At 43.4% G+C, this 21,174-nt stretch overlaps 2 protein-coding genes across 2 annotated transcripts in view; one reads left to right on the top strand and one right to left on the bottom strand.

Moving 5' to 3' along the window:
* CADM4 (cell adhesion molecule 4) overlaps positions 1-21,174 on the top strand; it is a 338,959-nt gene that overhangs the window by 68,196 nt on the left and 249,589 nt on the right. The window lies entirely within an intron of this gene.
* LOC141085670 (uncharacterized) lies at positions 3,954-5,560 on the bottom strand (the record flags this gene model as incomplete). Its single annotated transcript, XM_073571248.1, has 2 exons — positions 3,954-4,417; positions 4,816-5,560. Coding segments are annotated over 2 exons (1,209 nt in total), but the record flags the coding sequence as incomplete, so codon positions are not given.

Below are 21,174 nucleotides of genomic sequence, written 5' to 3'. Positions count from 1 at the left end.
AGATCCCTGGGAGAGGGATGGAGGAAGGAGGTGCTGCAGCAGATCTCAGTGACCTGGGTCTGCTGGCACGGGAAAGGAAAGAAGGAGATAGACATTGAACAGAAACCTGATCTTCCATAAGAAGGAAAGACTAGTACGGAACGTAGGAGTAAAAGGGAACAGAGGACGTGGGTTAGAGGAAGAACCCTGCCTAGAAGTTCTAAGCGCAAGGCCGGGGCCTCGTCCCCGAGGTTGTATGGACACTAATGGTTCTGCAGCAGACACCGGTGGAGTAGTGGGCTGTAAATGCACTACTCCCATCTAAGACTTGGGGGGCACAGCAACATTGATAGTGAGCCGGGACTCAGGAGTAAGGAGTCCCTGACGCAGGTTACAGCTGTCTGCCGTACAAGTATAGTTCTTGGGAACATCTGTCAGGAGGAACTCCAGTGTAACTCAGTACTGGGAGTACTTCACACTTAAAGGTGCTATAAGAGGAGACGTTCAGAAAGGCACATGTTGGCGGAGTGTTGGAAGGGAGTATTCCGTCTGACCTGGAGGTTGACTGAGTCCCTGACCCGGAGGACACAGCACAGAGGCAGGCACCTGTGTGTACTACAGACTGTGAGTAAAGCTTTGGAACTATAAGCCCTGGTGTCCTCCGTTCAATCCTGCGCTAACACACTCAGTACCGCTACATCTGGGTACCAGCTTCTACACTGCCTGCGCCTCTCCTCTACCCCTACATCTACACTGCCCTGGGACTACAGCTCCACCTGTGGGGAGCTTCACCATCTTGGCTGCAACACACCACCAGTCCCAGAGGATCTGCATGCAGCGTCGGCTTAACACCTCACTTGCCGAACACCACAGGTGGTGTCACGAACTATTTATTTAATCAATTACATTCAAACCATTACATTCCCCCATTACTTGGGCGCCCAGGGCCACGGACCTGGTCACCGCCGCTGTGACACATCCCGCTGACACCAGCCCGGTACCGAGTACCCCACAGCCCTGGGAGGGCGACCCAGTTGCTATGGACAGCAGACACTTTTGCTGTGTCCTACTTAGAAAACAAATATGGCTGCTGCCAGGTAAGGACTGGGGCTGAAATTCAGTCCTGGCATTTGAAATCACACAGGCCCATGCTGTCCCCCTACCCAAGCACCAGATGGGATATATTACTAATATTACCCTCTATTGAAGAAAGCAAGATTTACTACAAGACTAATATTTCTAATGACACCCATGGCCTGCTGGGGTAAGTGACTTTGCACAAATCTTAACAGTATGGGTGTCTTGAGGACACAGATTCTGTTAACGTAGCAGACAAGGCAGCCCACAACCCGACAGGCCCTTCTGGCATTTGCCAGAATTGCCAAATGGCCAGTCCGGCCCTGACTGCTGCCTATACTCGCTAATTACAGCCTTAAATACACATTCTTGGTGCTTTTTAAATATATATTTTTTTTACATTTTTTAGCTTCCTGGAGAATGTATCAAAGAATATATAACCTTTATGGCAACAGACCTGGATTTCCATCTCCCCCCTCTCTCTCCCTCGCTCATTACGTGTGATACAGATATCTGCTAAGTCCTCCATTGCCATCTGTATAAAACACCGTAATAAAGGAAAGAGAGAAATATCTCAACGGTAGCTGAAGTCACACATTACTAATGACTGACATATGTTCGGCACAGATAATGAGGAGAACGTAATACTGAAATTCTACCTCCCTGAAAAACGTTATGACCTCGATACTCCATTACCCTAAATGCCGCTAATTACTGGTAATGGCTAACGGCACGAAGATGCCCAAAGTTATCATTATTTGTAATTTTGTACAGATATACTGAGAACTTGCCGTTTTGTGTATACAGCTCTTGTACAGCAATGTGTATCCATGGTTACAGACTCCCATCAAGCCCTGTGATTCTACAGTAAAACGCTAACACCTGTGTTCTCGAGGGGAAGAGGTTGTAGGCAATCCAATGGGGGGATATGACTATGACTACAGTGGTCCCATAGTAGGTCATGCCATCGATAACCTGTCACTGATGGTTTGTGATCACCACAAATATTCAATCCAGTATTATGTAGACCTTGTATATCACTGCTATTACTGTAGGTCTTGAACGCTGCTATTTTATCAGTGTTGGTGTGAACTGAGCGACGTATGCCGCTGTTATGTAGACAGCGGTAACTTTTTCAGAAGTTTGTGCTACAGAAGTCCCTCTTCTCTGTGGCTTCACCCCCTGCACGCTTCAGTGATACTTATGTGCTCGATTCCATGGTCAACTGGCGGTTCTCCGCCTTTCAACCTCTTTTGGTAGGTACGAACTAGTGATGAGTGAACATGGTCTTTGGCGTGCTTGAAAAATATGTTCAAGTCCCCGCGGCTCCATGTCTCACGACTGTTCGACAGCCACAACACATGCAGGGATTGCTTAACAGCCGCGAGACATGCAGCCGCGGGGACCAGTTAGCAGTGGAATGGCAACCTGCGTCGCTGAGAAATGGCGCTCTTGTTACAGCTGCTGACATCCTTTTTCTTACTCCTCTTTCCTGCTTCTAACACACAAGCCCTTGATTCATTAAGACTAGCGTTGAACACCAGTTCTAATGATGAGAACGCTGGAATACAACTTGTCAAATTCAATAACTGGTGCATGCCACTTAATGAATTAGATTCATCTTGCAACTGGCATTTGACTTTGCCAGACATATTACGCTAGTCAGGGGCTAGAGTACTGTTCTGTCCTAATTTGATGTATTTGCCGGGCAGGCTGAAACAATGGGAAGTATTGAAAAAATACCCAAAAAAACTAAACTGTACTCTCCCCTTGGATCTGCACCGCTCCATTTTCACTGGCCACAATATCATGTAACCTATACAGCCAATCGGTATTAGCTGTGACTACTGCAGCCTTCACATTCTGCCCAAATAGGAACTCCTTTTTTTTTTTTCTTGCTTTCTCTTATTTTCACTTTCTCGCTTTTTTTCTCATCGTTTTCTTTCTTGCTTTCTCACTTTCTTTCTTTTTCACTTATTCGTGCTCTTTCTTGCTTTCTTAAGCTCTTCCTTGCTTTCCTACTCGCTTTCTTTCTATCTCGCTTTCTTTCTCGTGCGCCCTCTTTCTTTCTCATGTGCCCTCTTTCTTTCTCGCGAGCGCCCTCTTTCTTGCGTGTGCCCTATTTCTTGTGCGCGTCATCTTTCTTTCCATCTCGCCTCTTTTTCTCACACTCTTTATTTATCGCACTCTCTTTTTTGCTGTCTCTTGCTTTCTTTTTCCTTCTCTCATTCCTTTTCTCTTTCCTTCTTTTTTTTCTCTTCTCTCTCACTTTCCCCTCTTGCTTTCTTTTTTATTCTTTTTCCCCTTCTTTCTTGCCTTCTCTCTCGCTTTCGCCTTCTCTCTCGCTTTCGCCTTCTCTCTCGCTTTCGCCTTCTCTCTCGCTTTCGCCTTCTCTCTCGCTTTCGCCTTCTCTCTCGCTTTCGCCTTCTCTATCGCTTTCGCCTTCTCTCTCGCTTTCGCCTTCTCTCTCGCTTTCGCCTTCTCTCTCGCTTTCGCCTTCTCTCTCGCTTTCGCCTTCTCTCTCGCTTTCGCCTTCTCTCTCGCTTTCGCCTTCTCTCTCGCTTTCGCCTTCTCTCTCTCTCTCTCTCTCTCTACATTTCCCTTCTCTCAATATACAAATGAGCTTTATTGGCAGGACTAAGTACATCTTAGCATTGCCAAATCAAATGGTAAAAATAGGAGGATGGGGGGGCATATAGGAGTCCATGACATGTCCGTCTCAGTCTGGCGATGGGGACATGTCCAGGGTGGGATATAGAAGTCCATGACATATCAGCCTCCTCTTAGTCCCTCACTGTGGAGTATTTGGGGCACATCAGCAGGAAGTGGGCCTCGTCCTCCACAGTCTCCTGGGGGCACTGCTGGCAGAGTCTGCTGTCTCGGGGCTTGTAGTTCTGTCAGTGCTGCCCGGTTTCGGTGAGTAAGCTGTGGGCGCTCAGCCTGTACCGGCTCAGGATCTGTCGTTCTTTGTGGTTTTCTAGTTTCTCTAGATATGGGGCCAGCTTGTACTCCCTCTGTAGGTTCTGGTATATCGTCAGTTTCTGGGATTTGTTTATCCAGTTGCTGAGATATTCCTCTTTGACTTTGTGTATCGTCTTCTGGATATTGCCTTTTGTCATGTCGTGTAGGTTGATGGCTTGGTCAGTCTGGCTTTGGGTACTTTGTGTTGGGAGACTTCCTGGGGCTTCCTGGTGTAGGAAGGCTTTATTATGGTAGGAGCTGGGACTACTACTTTGTATATGAGCCTTGGAAGACAGCGCCTTCTCCTGGATTGCGAGATGTAGTGGCAATCTGCCCAGCTCTGCTCTGCAGGCGCTGTTTGATGTGCTCCGATGAACTTGGAGAAGATGCTTGCAGAACTCTAGGTGGAATATTTTAATCGGCTCAGCGTCCCACTTTGACCAGTTTGGGTATGAGACTGGGCCCCAGACCTTTCTCTATCTCTCTCTCCTTTCTCTATCTCTCTCTCCTTTATCTCTCTCTCCTTTCTCTATCTCTCTCTCCTTTATCTCTCTCTCCTTTCTCTATCTCTCTCTCCTTTCTCTATCTCTCTCTCCTTTCTCTATCTCTCTCTCTCTCTCTCTCTCTCTCCTTTCTCTCTCTCTCTCTCTCCTTTCTCTATCTCTCTCTCCTTTCTCTCTCTCTCCTTTCTCTCTCTCTCTCTCTCTCTCTCTCTCTCCTTTCTCTCTCTCTCTCTCTCTCTCTCTCTCTCCTTTCTCTCTCTCTCTCCTTTCTCTCTCTCTCTCTCTCTCTCTCTCTCTCTCTCCTTTCTCTCTCTCTCTTTCTCTCTCTCCTTTCTCTCTCTCCTTTCTTTCTCTCTCTCCTTTCTCTCTCTCTCTCTCCTTTCTCTCTCTCTCTCTCTTTCTCTCTCTCCTTTCTCTCTCTCTCTCTCTCTCTCTCTCTCTCTCCTTTCTCTCTCTCTCTCTCTCTCTCTCTCTCTCTCTCTCTCTCTCTCTCCTTTCTCTCTCTCTCTTTCTCTCTCTCTCTCTCTCTCTCTCTCCTTTCTCTCTCTCTCTCTCTCTCTCTCTCTCTCTCTCCTTTCTCTCTCTCTCTCTCTCTCTCTCTCCTTTCTCTCTCTCTCTCTCTCTCTCTCTCCTTTCTCTCTCTCTCTCTCTCTCTCTCTCTCTCCTTTCTCTCTCTCTCTCTCTCTCTCTCTCCTTTCTCTCTCTCTCCTTTCTCTCTCTCTCTCTCCTTTCTCTCTCTCTCCTTTCTCTCTCTCTCTCTCCTTTCTCTCTCTCTCCTTTCTCTCTCTCTCTCTCTCTCTCTCCTTTCTCTCTCTCTCTCTCTCTCTCTCCTTTCTCTCTCTCTCTCCTTTCTCTCTCTCTCTCTCCTTTCTCTCTCTCTCCTTTCTCTCTCTCTCTCTCTCTCCTTTCTCTCTCTCCTTTCTCTCTCTCTCTCTCTCTCTCCTTTCTCTCTCTCTCTCTCTCTCTCTCTCTCTCCTTTCTCTCTCTCTCTCTCCTTTCTCTCTCTCTCTCTCCTTTCTCTCTCTCTCTCCTTTCTCTATCTCTCTCTCCTTTCTCTATCTCTCTCTCCTTTCTCTATCTCTCTCTCTCTCCTTTCTCTATCTCTCTCTCCTTTCTCTCTCTCTCCTTTCTCTCTCTCTCTCTCTCTCTCTCTCTCTCCTTTCTCTCTCTCTCTCTCTCTCTCTCTCTCTCCTTTCTCTCTCTCTCTCTCTCTCTCTCCTTTCTCTCTCTCTCTTTCTCTCTCTCCTTTCTCTCTCTCTCTTTCTCTCTCTCCTTTCTCTCTCTCTCTCTCTCTCCTTTCTCTCTCTCTCTCTTTCTCTCTCTCCTTTCTCTCTCTCTCTCTCTCTCTCTCTCTCCTTTCTCTCTCTCTCTCTCTCTCTCCCTTTCCCTTCTCTCTCTCTCTCTCTCTCTCCCTTTCCCTTCGCGCTCTCTCTCTCTCTCTCTCCCTTTCCCTTCTCGCTCTCTCTCTCTCTCTCTCTCTCTCTCTCTCCCTTTCCCTTCTCTCTCTCTCTCTCTCTCTCTCTCTCCCTTTCCCTTCGCTCTCTCTCTCTCTCTCTCTCTCTCTCTCTCTCTCCCTTTCCCTTCGCTCTCTCTCTCTCTCTCTCTCTCTCTCTCTCTCTCCCTTTCCCTTCGCTGGCGCTCTCTCTCTCTCTCTCTCTCTCTCTCTCCCTTTCCCTTCGCTCGCGCTCTCTCTCTCTCTCTCTCCCTTTCCCTTCGCTCGCGCTCTCTCTCTCTCTCTCTCTCTCCCTTCGCTCGCTCGCTCTCTCCCTTTCCCTTCGCTCTCTCTCTCCTCTCACGCATGCGCTCTTTCTCCTCTCTTTCCCTTCTCTATCCTCTCTTGCACATTTTTTTTTTTAATTCCTCTATCACAATCTTTCAAAGTAGTAGTAACCCCCCTTTTCTTTTTAATCCCTTTATCTGTGGTTTTAATGTCCTGTTACATAGTCATATCAATATTTTATGTTATCTTCCATTTTATTTTTTATATGTGCATTGCAAATGTAATTTACATTTTCTTTCATATATTTTGCCATGCGCAATTTAATATTTTATTGCACCATTCTGTAATTCTAATCACTACTTTTACAATCCATATCTGAATTTCCCGCTGCACCCCTCATTCCCATAGAATCCTGCTGAACAATGCAGTCGCTCCCGTCACCCTCCTCGTAGCGGCCTGCGTGCCAGGGAGGTTAGTCAACAGTCAACATTAAGGCAATTATATGGGTTATGGAAAAGCCCTACTGTCGACACATTCCTGCAAGCGATATATTTCCTCGTGCGGTGGGGATTCATTGCCAGATCTGGACTGATTGAATAACAGACCCTTTGTGAGCCGCCATTTCGAAAGGGGGCCTGATTTGATGTCATTTTATTCATTAGTGGAGGAGGAGGAATCCCATTTGCAAGCGTTTGCATGAAAATTTATTCTGGCGGCATGCCACCACCTAAATCCCAGTTATATATTTATGCAAATTATCCAAATTCTAAAAAATTGTTTAAAAAATGTATTTGTATTCGACTTCTGCAGTCCGGCTGTGTTTCCGTTAGCTTCCTAAGTATGATGTATCCGGATGCTTTCCACCTGTCGTGCCAGCTTGCGAGCAGGCCTGTGGTTTTGTATTTTAATGGGACGTATCACATCCCAGTTTGCAGCCTACAGTTACTTTGATGCCACTTAGCACCTGTCCATCATGCTCCGGAGATCACATCTGCGCCACTTTAAGCAATTTCTGCATCTTGATTATCAAAGACCGAGCGATGGGCATTTATTATTTGCCCCTTAAGTGGCCGGACCCTCATTGTTGTTTTTATGTATTTTTTTTTTTTTTTTTTTTTTTTGTTTTTTTTAAATATTGTGTTTTCTCCTTATTCCGTTTTCTCTGATCCTCCAGGATGCAAGTGCGCCTATGCCTATACTGCAATTATCCCATAGTCCTAGGGCGCCAACCTCCTCCATGTGCCAGCCCCTCCTGTTCCACGGGGGCGATGAGCCATTGAATTTCTGCAGAATAGGGCTGAAATCAGGGTACAATTGTGGCTGATTGCAGCTGTTTATTGCAGCGTGGACGCTGTAATTCCTGGCAGGTGCTCAGGCTTAGAAATGCTGAATGGGATTTTTTTATTTTTTTTGGGGAGGGTGAGGTCATTGCATTTAATGATAAATGGTATCGCATTCATAAACCTTTCAGCTGGGATATGATTCCTTTTCATATGCTTATGCTCTTGAGATATTAACACCTTGCGGCGATTTCCTCTTCAACATTGGGTGATATAATAACGCTAGCCTGTAATGTGAGTAGTGGCATATGTTTTGGTTATTAGCTTGGTGTAAGTAGATGGACATATTGACATGTTCCCCTTGAAGAACAAGTGTGTTAATGATGTTTGTGGAATAATCTGTATTGTTAGTGGGGAAGCTGTGTTCTGCCCAGCAACAGGTAACAGGGAAAGTGAGAGTTGAGTTTGGGACTAGCCCAGAGTGGGAGGGGATAACATAAAGGGACAGAGAGTTTCCTGTTAGGACAGGGTTTCTTAACTAAAGTCATCAAGACCCACCAATAGATCATGATTTCAGGATTTCCTTACTATTGCATAGGTTATGGAATTAATGCTTGAGCAGGTGATGAAATTAACACCTGTGCAATACTAAGGACAGCCTGAAAACTTGACCTGTTGGTAGGTCTTGAGGACTGGAGTTGAGAAACACTGTGTTAGGACGTTAGAAAGGGTCTAGAGTACATATAAAGCATACCTAATGTTTGATCAGTGGGCAGTGCCGCATGACGCGGGTGTCCCTAACGTGAGAGGAGATGGAGATAAAGATAGTGAGATCCTAGCAGAAAGTAGAAGAAAACTGACGGAAAAAACTGAGTGATTGATCAGAGATTGGTCCAGGCTCAGGACACCTAGCAGTATGGCCCAGAGTTTATAACTCAGAGGTTACAGGACTAGACCGGACAGAGTACGTAAGTCGAAGAGTGTGCCCTGGGTGGGAGTTCCAGAGTGTCAGAGACAGAAGAGATAAGTAACGGACAGACATTGGCTTATTGAGTAGCCACCTCCAGTGGTGTCACTTGATAGACCACTTTATACTCTTTTGATGCATTTACTGTGTGTACTATACTGAAACACAAAAAATATAAACAGTAGACAGCAAGTGCTAGTAAAAAAAATAACAAAAACAGGGTATTTAGTTGATACGTTTTGCAAAAAATGTATACTAAGCCACTCCACCAACGTCATGGTATAGCAGACATTGTAGGGAGGTCATACAGGCACGTTGAGGCCACACGCAATACTGAGCATCATTTTGACTTGTTTCCACTTTAATTTTGTCTTGTTTTGATTTTCATTTTGACTTATTTCCACTTTCATTTTGGGGGTCTCTCCAAATCCAGGCCTCCATTGGTTCAAACATATGATTTCCATTGATGATTTTTGTGTGATTATGTTGACTGCACATTCAATTTTGGACAGAGTATTCAATGAGAATATTTCATTCATTTAGATCTAGGATGTGTTATTTCAGTGTTCCCTTTATTTTTTTGAGCAGGGTATTCTCTTCTAAATAAGATTTCTCGTGGCCCCACCATGTAAAAAGAAAAATGCAAACCTTACAAGAACTGTGCAGAGAAAGTTTCATTAGCTGAGGGATGAGCAATTGCCGGCGTGTGGATTTCTGTTCATCACCGGTTTCTGAGGATAACCTAGTCTGCTCGGTGCCCTGTGCTTTCTCGTCACGTACGATCTGAAGATTTTTGTGTTAGAATTCTTCTCCATCTCCAGCATCCAAGTTGCTCTTTTTTCTCCCAGTTGTCCCCCGGGGCCTCTTCATTCTTCATGGATTTTATTGCTGTTGCTACTGGAAGGATACGTTGTACATCTCTGAAAATTTTTTTGCACAAACTCAGAGTGCTCTTCACGGCAAATTAATAACCATGTGATACGGTGATGTATACCACTCGGAAGTGGCTCATGCTGCACATTTTTCTTAGCAGTTCTTTGTAACCTGAAGTTTGGTTTCCGCTGTAGAACTAAAAGTTCCACCATGATAATTCCCGTCTTAGCCAATGTTCGGCCCTTTCTGCTCAATGCTGATCGCACACAGTGAGAAAATTACATTACGATCAGTCAATTGGCCCCATATGGCAATGTGTATGGTCATGGAATGACCGCACGCTGCTATTAATCAAGCGACAATCAATCTGGTAATTGGAGTTACTTCATTGGATTTCCAGGAAGTCCTCCGGAGGACCCTCACTCATATGATTTTTAGTCTCTGCTGTGCCTGTATATTGCTTGCCAAAAGGAAAAAGATCTCTATTCCATTAGAGGAAAGTGCTAAAATAGGTTCTTTTAGAGCAAAAAAAGACAAAATTTGTTTGATTTGAGCACTAAATGCCCGAGGACCAGTGATAAAATGGCAAAACTGTTTTTACAGGACATGTCCATGATTGAGGACCATTTCATGTTTATATATAGACAATAGTGATGAGAGAATATGCTCGGATAAGGGGTTATCGGACCATGCACAGGTGCTAACCAAGTGTCTTCGGCGTGCTCGGAAAATATGTTCGAAAACCAATAAAATCTGATTGGTGAAAATGGGTTTAGAAGAAACAATGGATAATGGAACTAACAGATTGAGAAATTGAAGGAACTGTCAAGTTCAGTGGAGGAAACCTGATGATAAGGGGTTGTTTCACTACCAAAAGTGTTGGATACTTTAGAAGGATCAATGGCGGTCTCTCAATGCTGAGCTACAGTGAGTATGGAAATATTCAGACCCCTTTAAACACTCTTTTTTTTTGAATTTACCAAATGGCTGCATTGAAACAAAGTTCATTTTTTTTCTCATTAATGTACACTGTGCACTCCATCTTGACTGAAAAAAACAGAAATGTAGAAATTTTTGCAAATTTATTAAAAAAGAAAAACTGAAATATCACATGGTCATAAGTATTCAGACCCTTTGCTCAGACACTCATATTCAAGTCACCCGCTGTCCATTTCCTTGTGATCCTCCTTGAGATAGTTCTAGTCCTTCTTGGGAGTCCAGTTGTGTAATTAAACTGATAGGACTTGATTTGTAAAGGGACACACCTGTCTATATAAGAGCTCACAGTGCATGTCAGACCAAATGAGAATCATGAGGTCAAAGGAACTGGCCAAGGAGCTCAGAGACAGAATTGTGGCAAGGCACAAATCTGGCCTTGGTTATAAAAGAATTTATGCGGTACTCAAGGAGCCTAAGAGCACCGTGGCCTCCATAATCTGTAAATGGAAGAGGTTTGGGACCACCAGAAGTCTTCCTAGACCTGGCCGTCCAGCCAAACTGAGCAATCATGGGAGAAGAGCCTTGGTCAGAGAGGTAACAAAGAGCCTCAAGATCACTGTAGCTGAGCTCCACAGATGCAGTAGGGAGATGGGAGAAAGTTCCACAAAGCCGACTATCACTGCAGCCTTCCACCAGTCGGGCCTTTATGGCAGAGTGGACAGACTGAAGCCTCTCCTCAGTGCAAGACATATGAAAGCCCGCATAGAGTTTGCTAAAAAACAAATGAAGGACTCCCGACTATGAGAAATAAAATTCTCTGGTCTGATGAGACAAAGATAGACCTTTGTGGTGATAATTCTAAGTGGTATATGTGGAGAAAACCAGTCACTGATCACCACCTGCCCAATACAATCCCAACAGTGAAACATGGTGGTGGCAGCATCATGCTATAGGGGTGTTTTTCAGCTCTAGGGACAGGACGACTGGCTGCAATTGAAGGAAACATGAATGCGACCAAATACAGAGATATCCTGGATGAAAACCTCTTCCAGAGTGCTCTGGACCACAGACTTAGCTGAATGTTCACCTTCCAACAAGACAATGACCTAAGCACACAGCTAAAATAACAAAGGAGTGGCTTCGGAACAACTCTGACCATGACCATTCTTGACTGGCCCAGCCAGAGCCCTGACCTAAACCCAATTGAGCATCTCTGGAGAGACCTGAAAATGGCTGTCCACCAACGTTCACCATCCAACCTGACGGAACTGGAGAAGATCTGCAAGGAATAAAGGCAGATCCCCAAATCCAGGTGTGAAAAACGTGTTGCATCTTCCCAAGAAGACTCATGGCTGTACTAACTCAAAAGGCTGCTTCTAATCAATATTGAGCAAAGGGTCTGAATACTTATGACCATGTGATATTTCAGTTTTTCTTATTTTTTTTTTTTTAATAACTTTTACATCTGTTTTTTTTCAGTCACGATGGGGTGCAGAGTGTACATAATTGTGAAAAAAAAATTAACTTTTTTGAATTTACCAAATGGCTGCAATGGAAAAAATGTAAGGGATTCTGAATACTTTCCGCACCCACTGTGTATGTGAGTTTCCTACAAGGTGAGTTACTTCATACACTCGATTACTATGGGTATGAAAAGGAGAACATGGTGCTCCAGCATGACAATGACCAGAAGCATATGTCGAGACTGGATGAGAAATTGCTCAATGACAATGCAGTAGAGATGCTGGAATGGCCCCACAGTCCCCAGACCTCAACCCAATCCAACACTTGTGGGTAGAGGTGAAGAAGCAGTATACATACCCAAGTGATGCGACCAGTGTGCACAAACATCGGGAACGTGGAGAAGAGATCTGGGGGCAGAGTTCTGTCAACACATGCTGGAATCTGATCGAGAGCTGCCCAGAAGGATTCAGGCAATGGTAAAAGCCAAAGGTGAATTTACAAAATAATAACAGAATAATACAAATTTTACATTTAGATTTTTAGGCGCAAAACAGTAACAATGCAGGGACATGACAAAAATCTGCATAACTAATCATATGCTACATAGCTGAAAGTGAAATTTATGTATGAGATAGCCAAGATGATTGTCTATAAAATAATGGTAGTCTCACGTTCTAAGCTGTAGTGGATGGTGAGATATGGAGGCTGAAAGTCAAAAGTGCAAAACCCTTTTGTTCATCCGTGTACATCCTATATTATACCCCAGAGCTGCATTCACTATTCTGCTGGTGCAGTCACTCTGTACATACATTACATTACTGATCCTGAGTTACATCCTGTATTATACTCCAGAGCTGCACTCACTATTCTCCTGGTGCAGTCACTGTGTACATACATAACTGATCCTGAGTTACATTCTGTATTATACTCCAGAGCTGCACTCACTATTCTGCTGGTGCAGTCACTGAGTACATACATTACATTACTGATCCTGTACTGATCCTGAGTTACATCCTGTATTATACTCCAGAGCTGCACTCACTATTCTGTTGGTGCAGTCACTGTGTACATACATTACATTACTGATCCTGAGTTACATCCTGGATTCTACTCCAGAGCTGCACTCACTATTCTGCTGGTGCAGTCACTGTGTACATACATAACTGATCCTGAGTTACATTCTGTATTATACTCCAGAGCTGCACTCACTATTCTGCTGGTGCAGTCACTGTGTACATACGTTACTGATCCTGAGTTACATTCTGTATTATACTCCAGAGCAGCACTCACTATTCTGCTGGTGCAGTCACTGAGTACATACATTACATTACTGATCCTGAGTTATATCCTGTAATATACTCCAGAGCTGCACTCACTATTCTGTTGGTGCAGTCCCTGTGTACATACATTACATTACATTACTGATCCTCTACTGATCCTGAGTTACATCCTGTATTCTACTCCAGAGCTGCACTCACTATTCTGCTGGTGCAGTCACTGTGTACGTACATTACTGATCCTATACTGATCCTGAGTTACATCCTGTATTATACTCCAGAGCTGCACTCACTATTCTGTTGGTGCAGTCCCTGTGTACATACATTACATTACTGATCCTGAGTTACATCCTGTATTCTACTCCAGAGCTGCACTCACTATTCTGCTGGTGCAGTCACTGTGTACATACATTACATTACTGATCCTGTACTGATCCTGAGTTACATCCTGTATTATACTCCAGAGCTGCATTCACTATTCTGCTGGTGCAGTCATTGTGTACATACATTACATTACTGATCCTCTACTGATCCTGAGTTACATCCTGTATTCTACTCCAGAGCTGCACTCACTATTCTGCTGGTGCAGTCATTGTGTACATACATTACATTACTGATCCTGAGTTACATCCTGTAATATACTCCAGAGCTGCACTCAATATTCTGCTGGTGCAGTCACTGTGTACATACGTTACTGATCCTGAGTTACATTCTGTATTATATTCCAGAGGCTGCATTCACTATTCTGCTGGTGCAGTCACTGTGTACATACATTACATTACTGATCCTGTACTGATCCTGAGTTACATCCTGTATTATACTCCAGAGCTGCACTCACTATTCTGCTGGTGCAGTCACTGTGTACATACATTACGTTACTGATCCTGAGTTACATCTTGTATTATACTCCAGAGTTGCACTCATTATTCTGCTGGTGCAGTCACTATGTACATACATTACTGATCCTGAGTTACATCCTGTATTCTACTCCAGAGCTGCACTCACTATTCTGCTGGTGCAGTCACTGTGTACATACATTACTGATCCTATACTGATCCTGAGTTACATCCTGTATTATACTCCAGAGCTGCACTTACTAATCTGCTGGTGCAGTCACTGTGTACATACATTACATTACATTACTGATCCTGTACTGATCCTGAGTTACATCCTGTATTATACTCCAGAGCAGCACTCACTATTCTGCTGGTGCAGTCACTGTGTACATACATTACATTACTGATCCTGAGTTACATCCTGTATTATACTCCAGAGCTGCACTCACTATTCTGCTGGTGCAGTCACTGTGTACATACATTACATTACTGATCCTGAGTTGCATCCTGTATTATACTCCAGAGCTGCACTCACTATTCTGCTGGTGCAGTCACTGTGTACATACATTACTGATCCTGAGTTACATCCTGTATTATACTCCAGAGCTGCACTCACTATTCTGCTGCTGCAGTCACTGTGTACATACATTACATTACTGATCCTGAGTTACATCCTGTAATATACCTCAGAGCTGCACTCACTATTCTGCTGGTCCAGTCACTGTGTACATACATTACAGTACTGATCCTCTACTGATCCTGAGTTACATCCTGTATTCTACTCCAGAGCTGCACTCACTATTCTGCTGGTGCAGTCACTGTGTACATACATTACAGTACTGATCCCGAGTTACATCCTGTATTCTACTCCAGAGCTGCACTCACTATTCTGCTGGTGCAGTCACTGTGTAAATACATTACTGATCCTGAGTTACATCCTGTATTATACTCCAGAGCTGCACTCACTATTCTGCTGATCATCAGTAGAAACAAATAACCCTTCCTGATTCTCTTACTTCCCATAATACAGTGAGAGAGATTTTTCTGTCAATTGGGGAAAATAGTGAACAGTTTCTCAGCAAACATCAGGGAACCACCAGTGTCTTATTTCATAATCTAGAATGCACACTGCTATCTAGTAGTCCATATCCTGCTGAAAATTTAGTGAGACCGCTTTTTCAACTTGAGTGAGCTGCAATATGAGACTTGGCCTACTGACAAAGGTGACTCTTTTCCATTTTTTTTTTAAAAGCCTTCTTGTCCCATTTTTATGGTGCACCTTCAATACTTCATTATTCAGCATTGCTCGGTGCAGATCCGAGCCTCTATTCCATTACATCATATTTCTGGTTTCCTCAGCAACTGCTTCCTTTTACCTAGTACTTCTGCTTGTTGTTCCTCACGTTCTCCAGCCTTGCCTCACATTGTTGTAAGCTATAATTTCTAAGCCTTTATAATAACAATTGGAAGTGTAATATGTGTGCAGGTAAAGTGCTGAAATTTCTGTAATTCTCCTAATTATGCTATAAAATCTGCGATCTATTAGATGGTGTGTACACAAACAAGAGCCTGGTTACCAACTATCCCTAATATGCCAAGTGAACCGCCTACAGCAGCTAACATAATGGAAAGCTGTTCTACGGCTCCAAATGTCCTAGAGCCTAAAGGAGACTATAACAACTAGGTAAGAATTGGACAGGAATTGGTCCAGATGGTCCTAAATACTTTCATCCAAGACTTCAGAATGTGCCCTTTCTTTTCACCTATTAGATGATCATGCCAAGGTACTTGGGACGCGTTTTGGGTCCTTCAGTACCACAGGTTTCACATATCTTGGCACTTATGTTGATGTTGTTAGAGCAACCCGAGCTCCAATTTAGAAGTTTATAGCATGTGAGAGCAGAATAAATACACAGGCATATAATTTCCAAAAATCTCCAATGACTTTTGGAATGTTAGTTATTTTATACCCTTATTTAATTTTTAATGTTCTGTAAACAAATTTAAAGTGGTTCATTCATAATGGCAATTAGGAGAATTCGTAGGTGCATAAGTCAAAGATGCTCCTTATGTCCACCCAGTTTAGTAACGCCCTTCAACAGTTGTTTATTTTGGCAGAGCTGGAGACATAACATCTTTCCTTACTCTAACACTGGCCTCACCGTGGGCTAGACTTTGAAAAGAAAACTTCATCTTGAGCTATGTTGTTTGAAGAAACTTTATCCAGGGTCAAGTTGTTTGTAAGGAACCCATCTAAAATGTTTGGGTAGCTCTAGATATCCAAAGAAGAGTGGTGTGAGATGACCAGGTTTGAGGAAAAAAGAAATTGGGTTCTCTATTAGCAATTATTTATTCTAGTTGTCTCCTGGGCAAGAACATTTTAAGAACTTGTTCCTTTACCGGTCTCCTACAAGGCACCTTCTATGTTCTGGAAGTCCTTTAAAACCTTTTTGAACACTTAGGAAATGGCAGGTTTGAAGATACAGTCCATATACTGGGTCCTTTTTTTCCATTTGTGTTGAGAAAGGGATTCCTCTACACATTAGGCTAACTTTGTCAGAACCTGCCGTTATTGTCCAACAATCTAATGTGAATGAAAGCCTTCAGACAGTACCCTGATAAATGATCTTGAGGTAGAGAAGGCATCATCATGTCTGATTTCAGACTGCTGTTCCTTTTGTTCTCAATGAGATGTTTTAGCACCAGAGGAGTCTGGCAGCAACTCTCTCTCTCTTGAAGAAAACTCGAGAACAAAACGCTCCTGTACAGTGGGAAGTCAGGAGAGATCACGATCAGCCGAGCAATCAGCCAAACCATTGTTCCCCTTACAGCGAAATATTGTGTATTGGGTTTTTTAGTCCTCAAAATTGCTTAAAGGAGTGGTATTGCTTTTTAAAGGTCTACAATGGGCTGAGCTTCCATCTTTTGTTAGCGGTGGGACAGACAAAATCAAAGATTGATGTTTCTGATCTTCTTGGCCGTTGAGATGCCAATAGTTGACCTTTGGAGTTTGGTTGGTGTTATAACATTTAATCTATGCGGTCAAAATGATTGTGATCAACCATTCGAATGTAACCAACAATGACTCTGAGATGGGCGCGTTATTGACCAGTGTTGTCTTGACCCAAGGTCTATCTCTACAGTTGACCAAACATGGGGTAAATCCATTCTATCTGCTCATAACCCAAATACCAACCTACCGGGGAGTCCATACAAGGTGAGTAATAGGTTAAATACGATGTGGACGCACAAGACATCCCACACAATATTTCTGGTACACGTGTTCAGGCTCACCTAATATTCTTGTTCTTTACTCCCTGTGAGTTATAATGGACTACGTCTTTAAGGACCGATCAATGGACGTGTCTTAATGCCGATCATGGATTAAGCACCTTGGCGGCTTATTGCACATTTCAGCAATTTTTTTTTTTAGGCTTTATTATTTAACAGATTAGGTTTATAATATGTGTCTCCACTTAAAATGGGCCTTGTGCAGTCCTAGATAAGGGATGGACAACTATAGTGGATTTTAGTGATCAGTTGTAGCGGCTTGTAGTCCCTCCAAAGAACTTGGGTGAAAAAAAGCTCCAGTCTAGTAGGTCATCTTTCCCCAGCTATGGTGGACCCAGTTTCAATATCCATGGAGAAACTGCTCTAGGAGCTCCAGGCGGCAAAGAACATTGTTTGCCACTGCCTACATTTTGTCGATTGGGACCACTCATAGTCAAACATTGGGTATATAAATCCGTCTTGTTGATGGTGTCCTCTTTGGGATGCTTCCCCATACTGTATCCATTTGTATGGATAGAAAGACCTTACACCATATTTGTGAAGCCTCGCTCCATGATTTTCTATGGTATGAGGGTAGGGCTTGCACAATTGTGGGTGGAGTAGGTGAATCTGGAGACATATTGGGGTCCAGTGAACAATGATTTGGGTACAGCCTTAAAGACCTTACAAATACCCCTCCTATATAGAGTGAAGTCTGCTTGCTGCGTGGCTTGCTTTTATGTCCTTTTACTGTAATTACCGACCAATTGCTGAATTTCTTCACGGAGGGTGCGCTAATAGTTTAGTTAGGCCTAAATAAATGTAATTTATTAAAGTGTAATTAATTATTTAATGCAATTTATTTTAAACAAGGATTGGAGTCTAAACTGTGTTAACACTGCAGGTGCTCCGCCGCGCACATCCCAGCCCGAGGAAACTAGTGTAATAAAAGTCACCGGCGGTATTGATTTTCTGAGTCTAACGAAAAAAAACCAAGATGTGGAAATATTACAATATAAGAAATTCATTATTTATAGTTAAAATGTCATCTAGGAGCTAGAATGGAAATAATAGAAGATGCCGACTCTCTTTATCCGAATGTATAGGTTTCTTTTAGGACCAAACTCCACTGTAGGAGTCTCTATGCTCCATTGTCTCACGTGTACAGCATTTGGCCATCTCCAGCCCTTATCTTGTACTGCTCCTGCTTTATTCTCCAGAGCCGCACTCACTATTCTGCTGGTGCAGTCACTGTGTACATACATTACATTACTGATCCTGAGTTACTTCCTGTATTATACTCCAGAGCTGCACTCACTATTCTGCTGGTGTAGTCACTGTGTACATACATTACAGTACTGATCCTGAGTTATATCCTGTATTATAACCCAGAGCTGCACTCACTATTCTGCTGGTGCAGTCACTGTGTACATACATTACATTACTGATCCTGAGTTACATCCTGTATTATACCCCAGAGCTGCACTCCCTATTCTGCTGGTGTAGTCTCTGTGTACATACAATACTTTGGTCTCTGGGTTCCTGTTAGACACTAGACCCCAGTGCACTGAGTATCAGAAGGTTTGGGACTGGATGAACCTGAGAGAAGATGAAGTCTGGTGCATTTCACAGGTACAGATTCCCTCTTGCCTGAAGGCAGCTGGAGGCTGATGTTATGCCAGGGAAAAAAAGCCTTCATGTCTCTCATCCGTGCGTCCCTATCTGTGCCCCCGCTGTGTGAAGTGAATAGAGACCTGGAGGCTCCATGTTATTATATATTGTGTGCTGGGGACGGGGTGTTAGTGTAATCACATTAGGCTGGTGCAAGGGACGCGCTGCATAGTAATGGCAGCCATATCACTCCTAATTTCCAGCTTTCTGCTGACTGGTGGCTCTGGAACATGTCTCAGATGTAGCAGAGCTTGGCGCGTCATTGTGTGTACACCCATATTCTTTAGGCAAATTTACTGAATGCTCTAAATTCGTAAACTTATCACCTTGCACAATCCAGCTTTGCTACATGTAATGTGTGTGTAATATATAAATATATATATATATATATATATATATATATATATATATATAGTAATGTGTTTGTGTCGGTATGCATGTGTAATGTGTGTGTGTAATAGCACGCATGCGAGTGAGCGATTCTCTGCATGTCCTTGTGTACCATTGCAGATGGTTAACATGGCATGAAATGGTTAGGAGTGAGGAGCTTCAAAGCCGAGGACAGTCCTTTTGGAATTTCAATCAGTTTTAGTCAGTTTCCCAAAGGTTTGTGTGCAATTCCAGGAGTCATAACACATGTATGTGTGTGTGTTTATATTCAGGTGTATGTATGTGTGTCTGTAACGCTATTGCCATAGTTCCCCTTATTCCCCTATTGCAGGTTCGCAGGCATACTCACCGTCTTGGCGTGTTGCATTGTCCCCAGCTTGCTCACTGCTTCCTGGTAATGAGCACTCTGCAGTTCCCAGAGGCACACCTAGTGCACACATGCTCCTCTGTGCTTGAAGGGACAGCACAAGTGCATTGTAAAATACCCCCACCCACTAACTGTGAGGCACCTTGTATATGAGGCACTCAGCACTCTTCCCCAATAGGGAGGTGCCAAGCAATACAGTAAATCATTATGTAGTGTGGTAGTCAACTTTTAAAGTTGTGAGGTACCTTTTCTCAGTGGGGCAGTTGTGAACCTTGTCTCCCGGTCCGTGAGCGGCAAGTCCCTGAATCAGTATCCGAGACCTGTGTGTGTGAATGGGTGCCTGAGTACACGTATATCCACACTGCTACAACCAATCTCCGTTCTACAGAGGATCCAGAACTTAGTAGTCTGAACGGAGCCTGACTCCTATCCGTGTCTCCGTACCTGACCCCAGTGGCCAGCAGCTGAAGTACCAGGAACTGCCTCGGAGTGGGACCTGGCAGCTACCTGCAGTCAAGCCTGACCCCACCATCAGGATCTCCAGTGGACACCTGGTTACCGCTGAGCTATGCCCCTCCTAGGTAAGCCCGACCCTGTGGCACAGTGGTTCCACAATCCACGCGAGCCACCTGCGTGCACAACAGTACGCTTATGTGTGTATGTGTATATATATGTATATATGTGTGTATATATATGTGTGTGTGTATATATATATATATATATATATATATATATATATATATATATATATATATATATATATATATATATACATATATACAGACAGACGTGGCCAAAAGTATTGACACCCCTGCAATTTTGTCAGATAATACTCAGTTTCTTCCTGAAAATTATTGCAAACACAAATTCTTTGTTATTATCTTCATTTAATTTGTCTTATATGAAAAAACACAAAAAGAATTGTCTTAAAGCCAAATTGGATATAATTCCACACCAAATATTAAAAAGAGGGTGGACAAAAGTATTGGCACTGTTCGAAAAATCATGTGATGCTTCTCTAATTTGTGTAATTAACAGCACCTGTAACTTACCTGTGGCACCTAACAGGTGTTGGCAATAACTAAATCACACTTGCAGCCAGTTGACATGGATTAAAGTCGACTCAACCTCTGTCCTGTGTCCTTGTGTGTACCACATTGAGCATGGAGAAAAGAAAGAAGACCAAAGAACTGTCTGAGGACTTGAGAAACCAAATTGTGAGGAAGCATGAGCAATCTCAAGGCTACAAGTCCATCTCCAAAGACCTGAATGTTCCTGTGTCTACCGTGCGCAGTGTCATCAAGAAGTTTAAAGCCTATGGCACTGTGGCTAACCTTCCTAGATGTGGACGGAAATGAAAAACTGACAAGAGATTTCAACGCAATATTGTACGGATGTTGGATAAAGAACCTCCACTAACATCCAAACAAGTTCAAGCTGCCCTGCAGTCCGAGGGTACAACAGTGTCAACCCGTACTATCCATTGGCGTCTGAATGAAAAGGGACTTTATGGTAGGAGACCCAGGAAGACCGCACTTCTTACCCCGAGACATAAAAAAGCCAGGCTGGAGTTTGCCAAAACTTACCTGAAAAAGCCTAA

Source organism: Dendrobates tinctorius, unplaced genomic scaffold (assembly GCF_039654945.1).
Source record: "Dendrobates tinctorius isolate UK_male_01 unplaced genomic scaffold, ASM3965494v1 ptg000028l, whole genome shotgun sequence".
NCBI lineage: Eukaryota > Metazoa > Chordata > Amphibia > Anura > Dendrobatidae > Dendrobates > Dendrobates tinctorius.
Note: the sequence above shows the minus strand (reverse complement) of the source record. Positions and strands in the feature narration are given on the sequence as shown.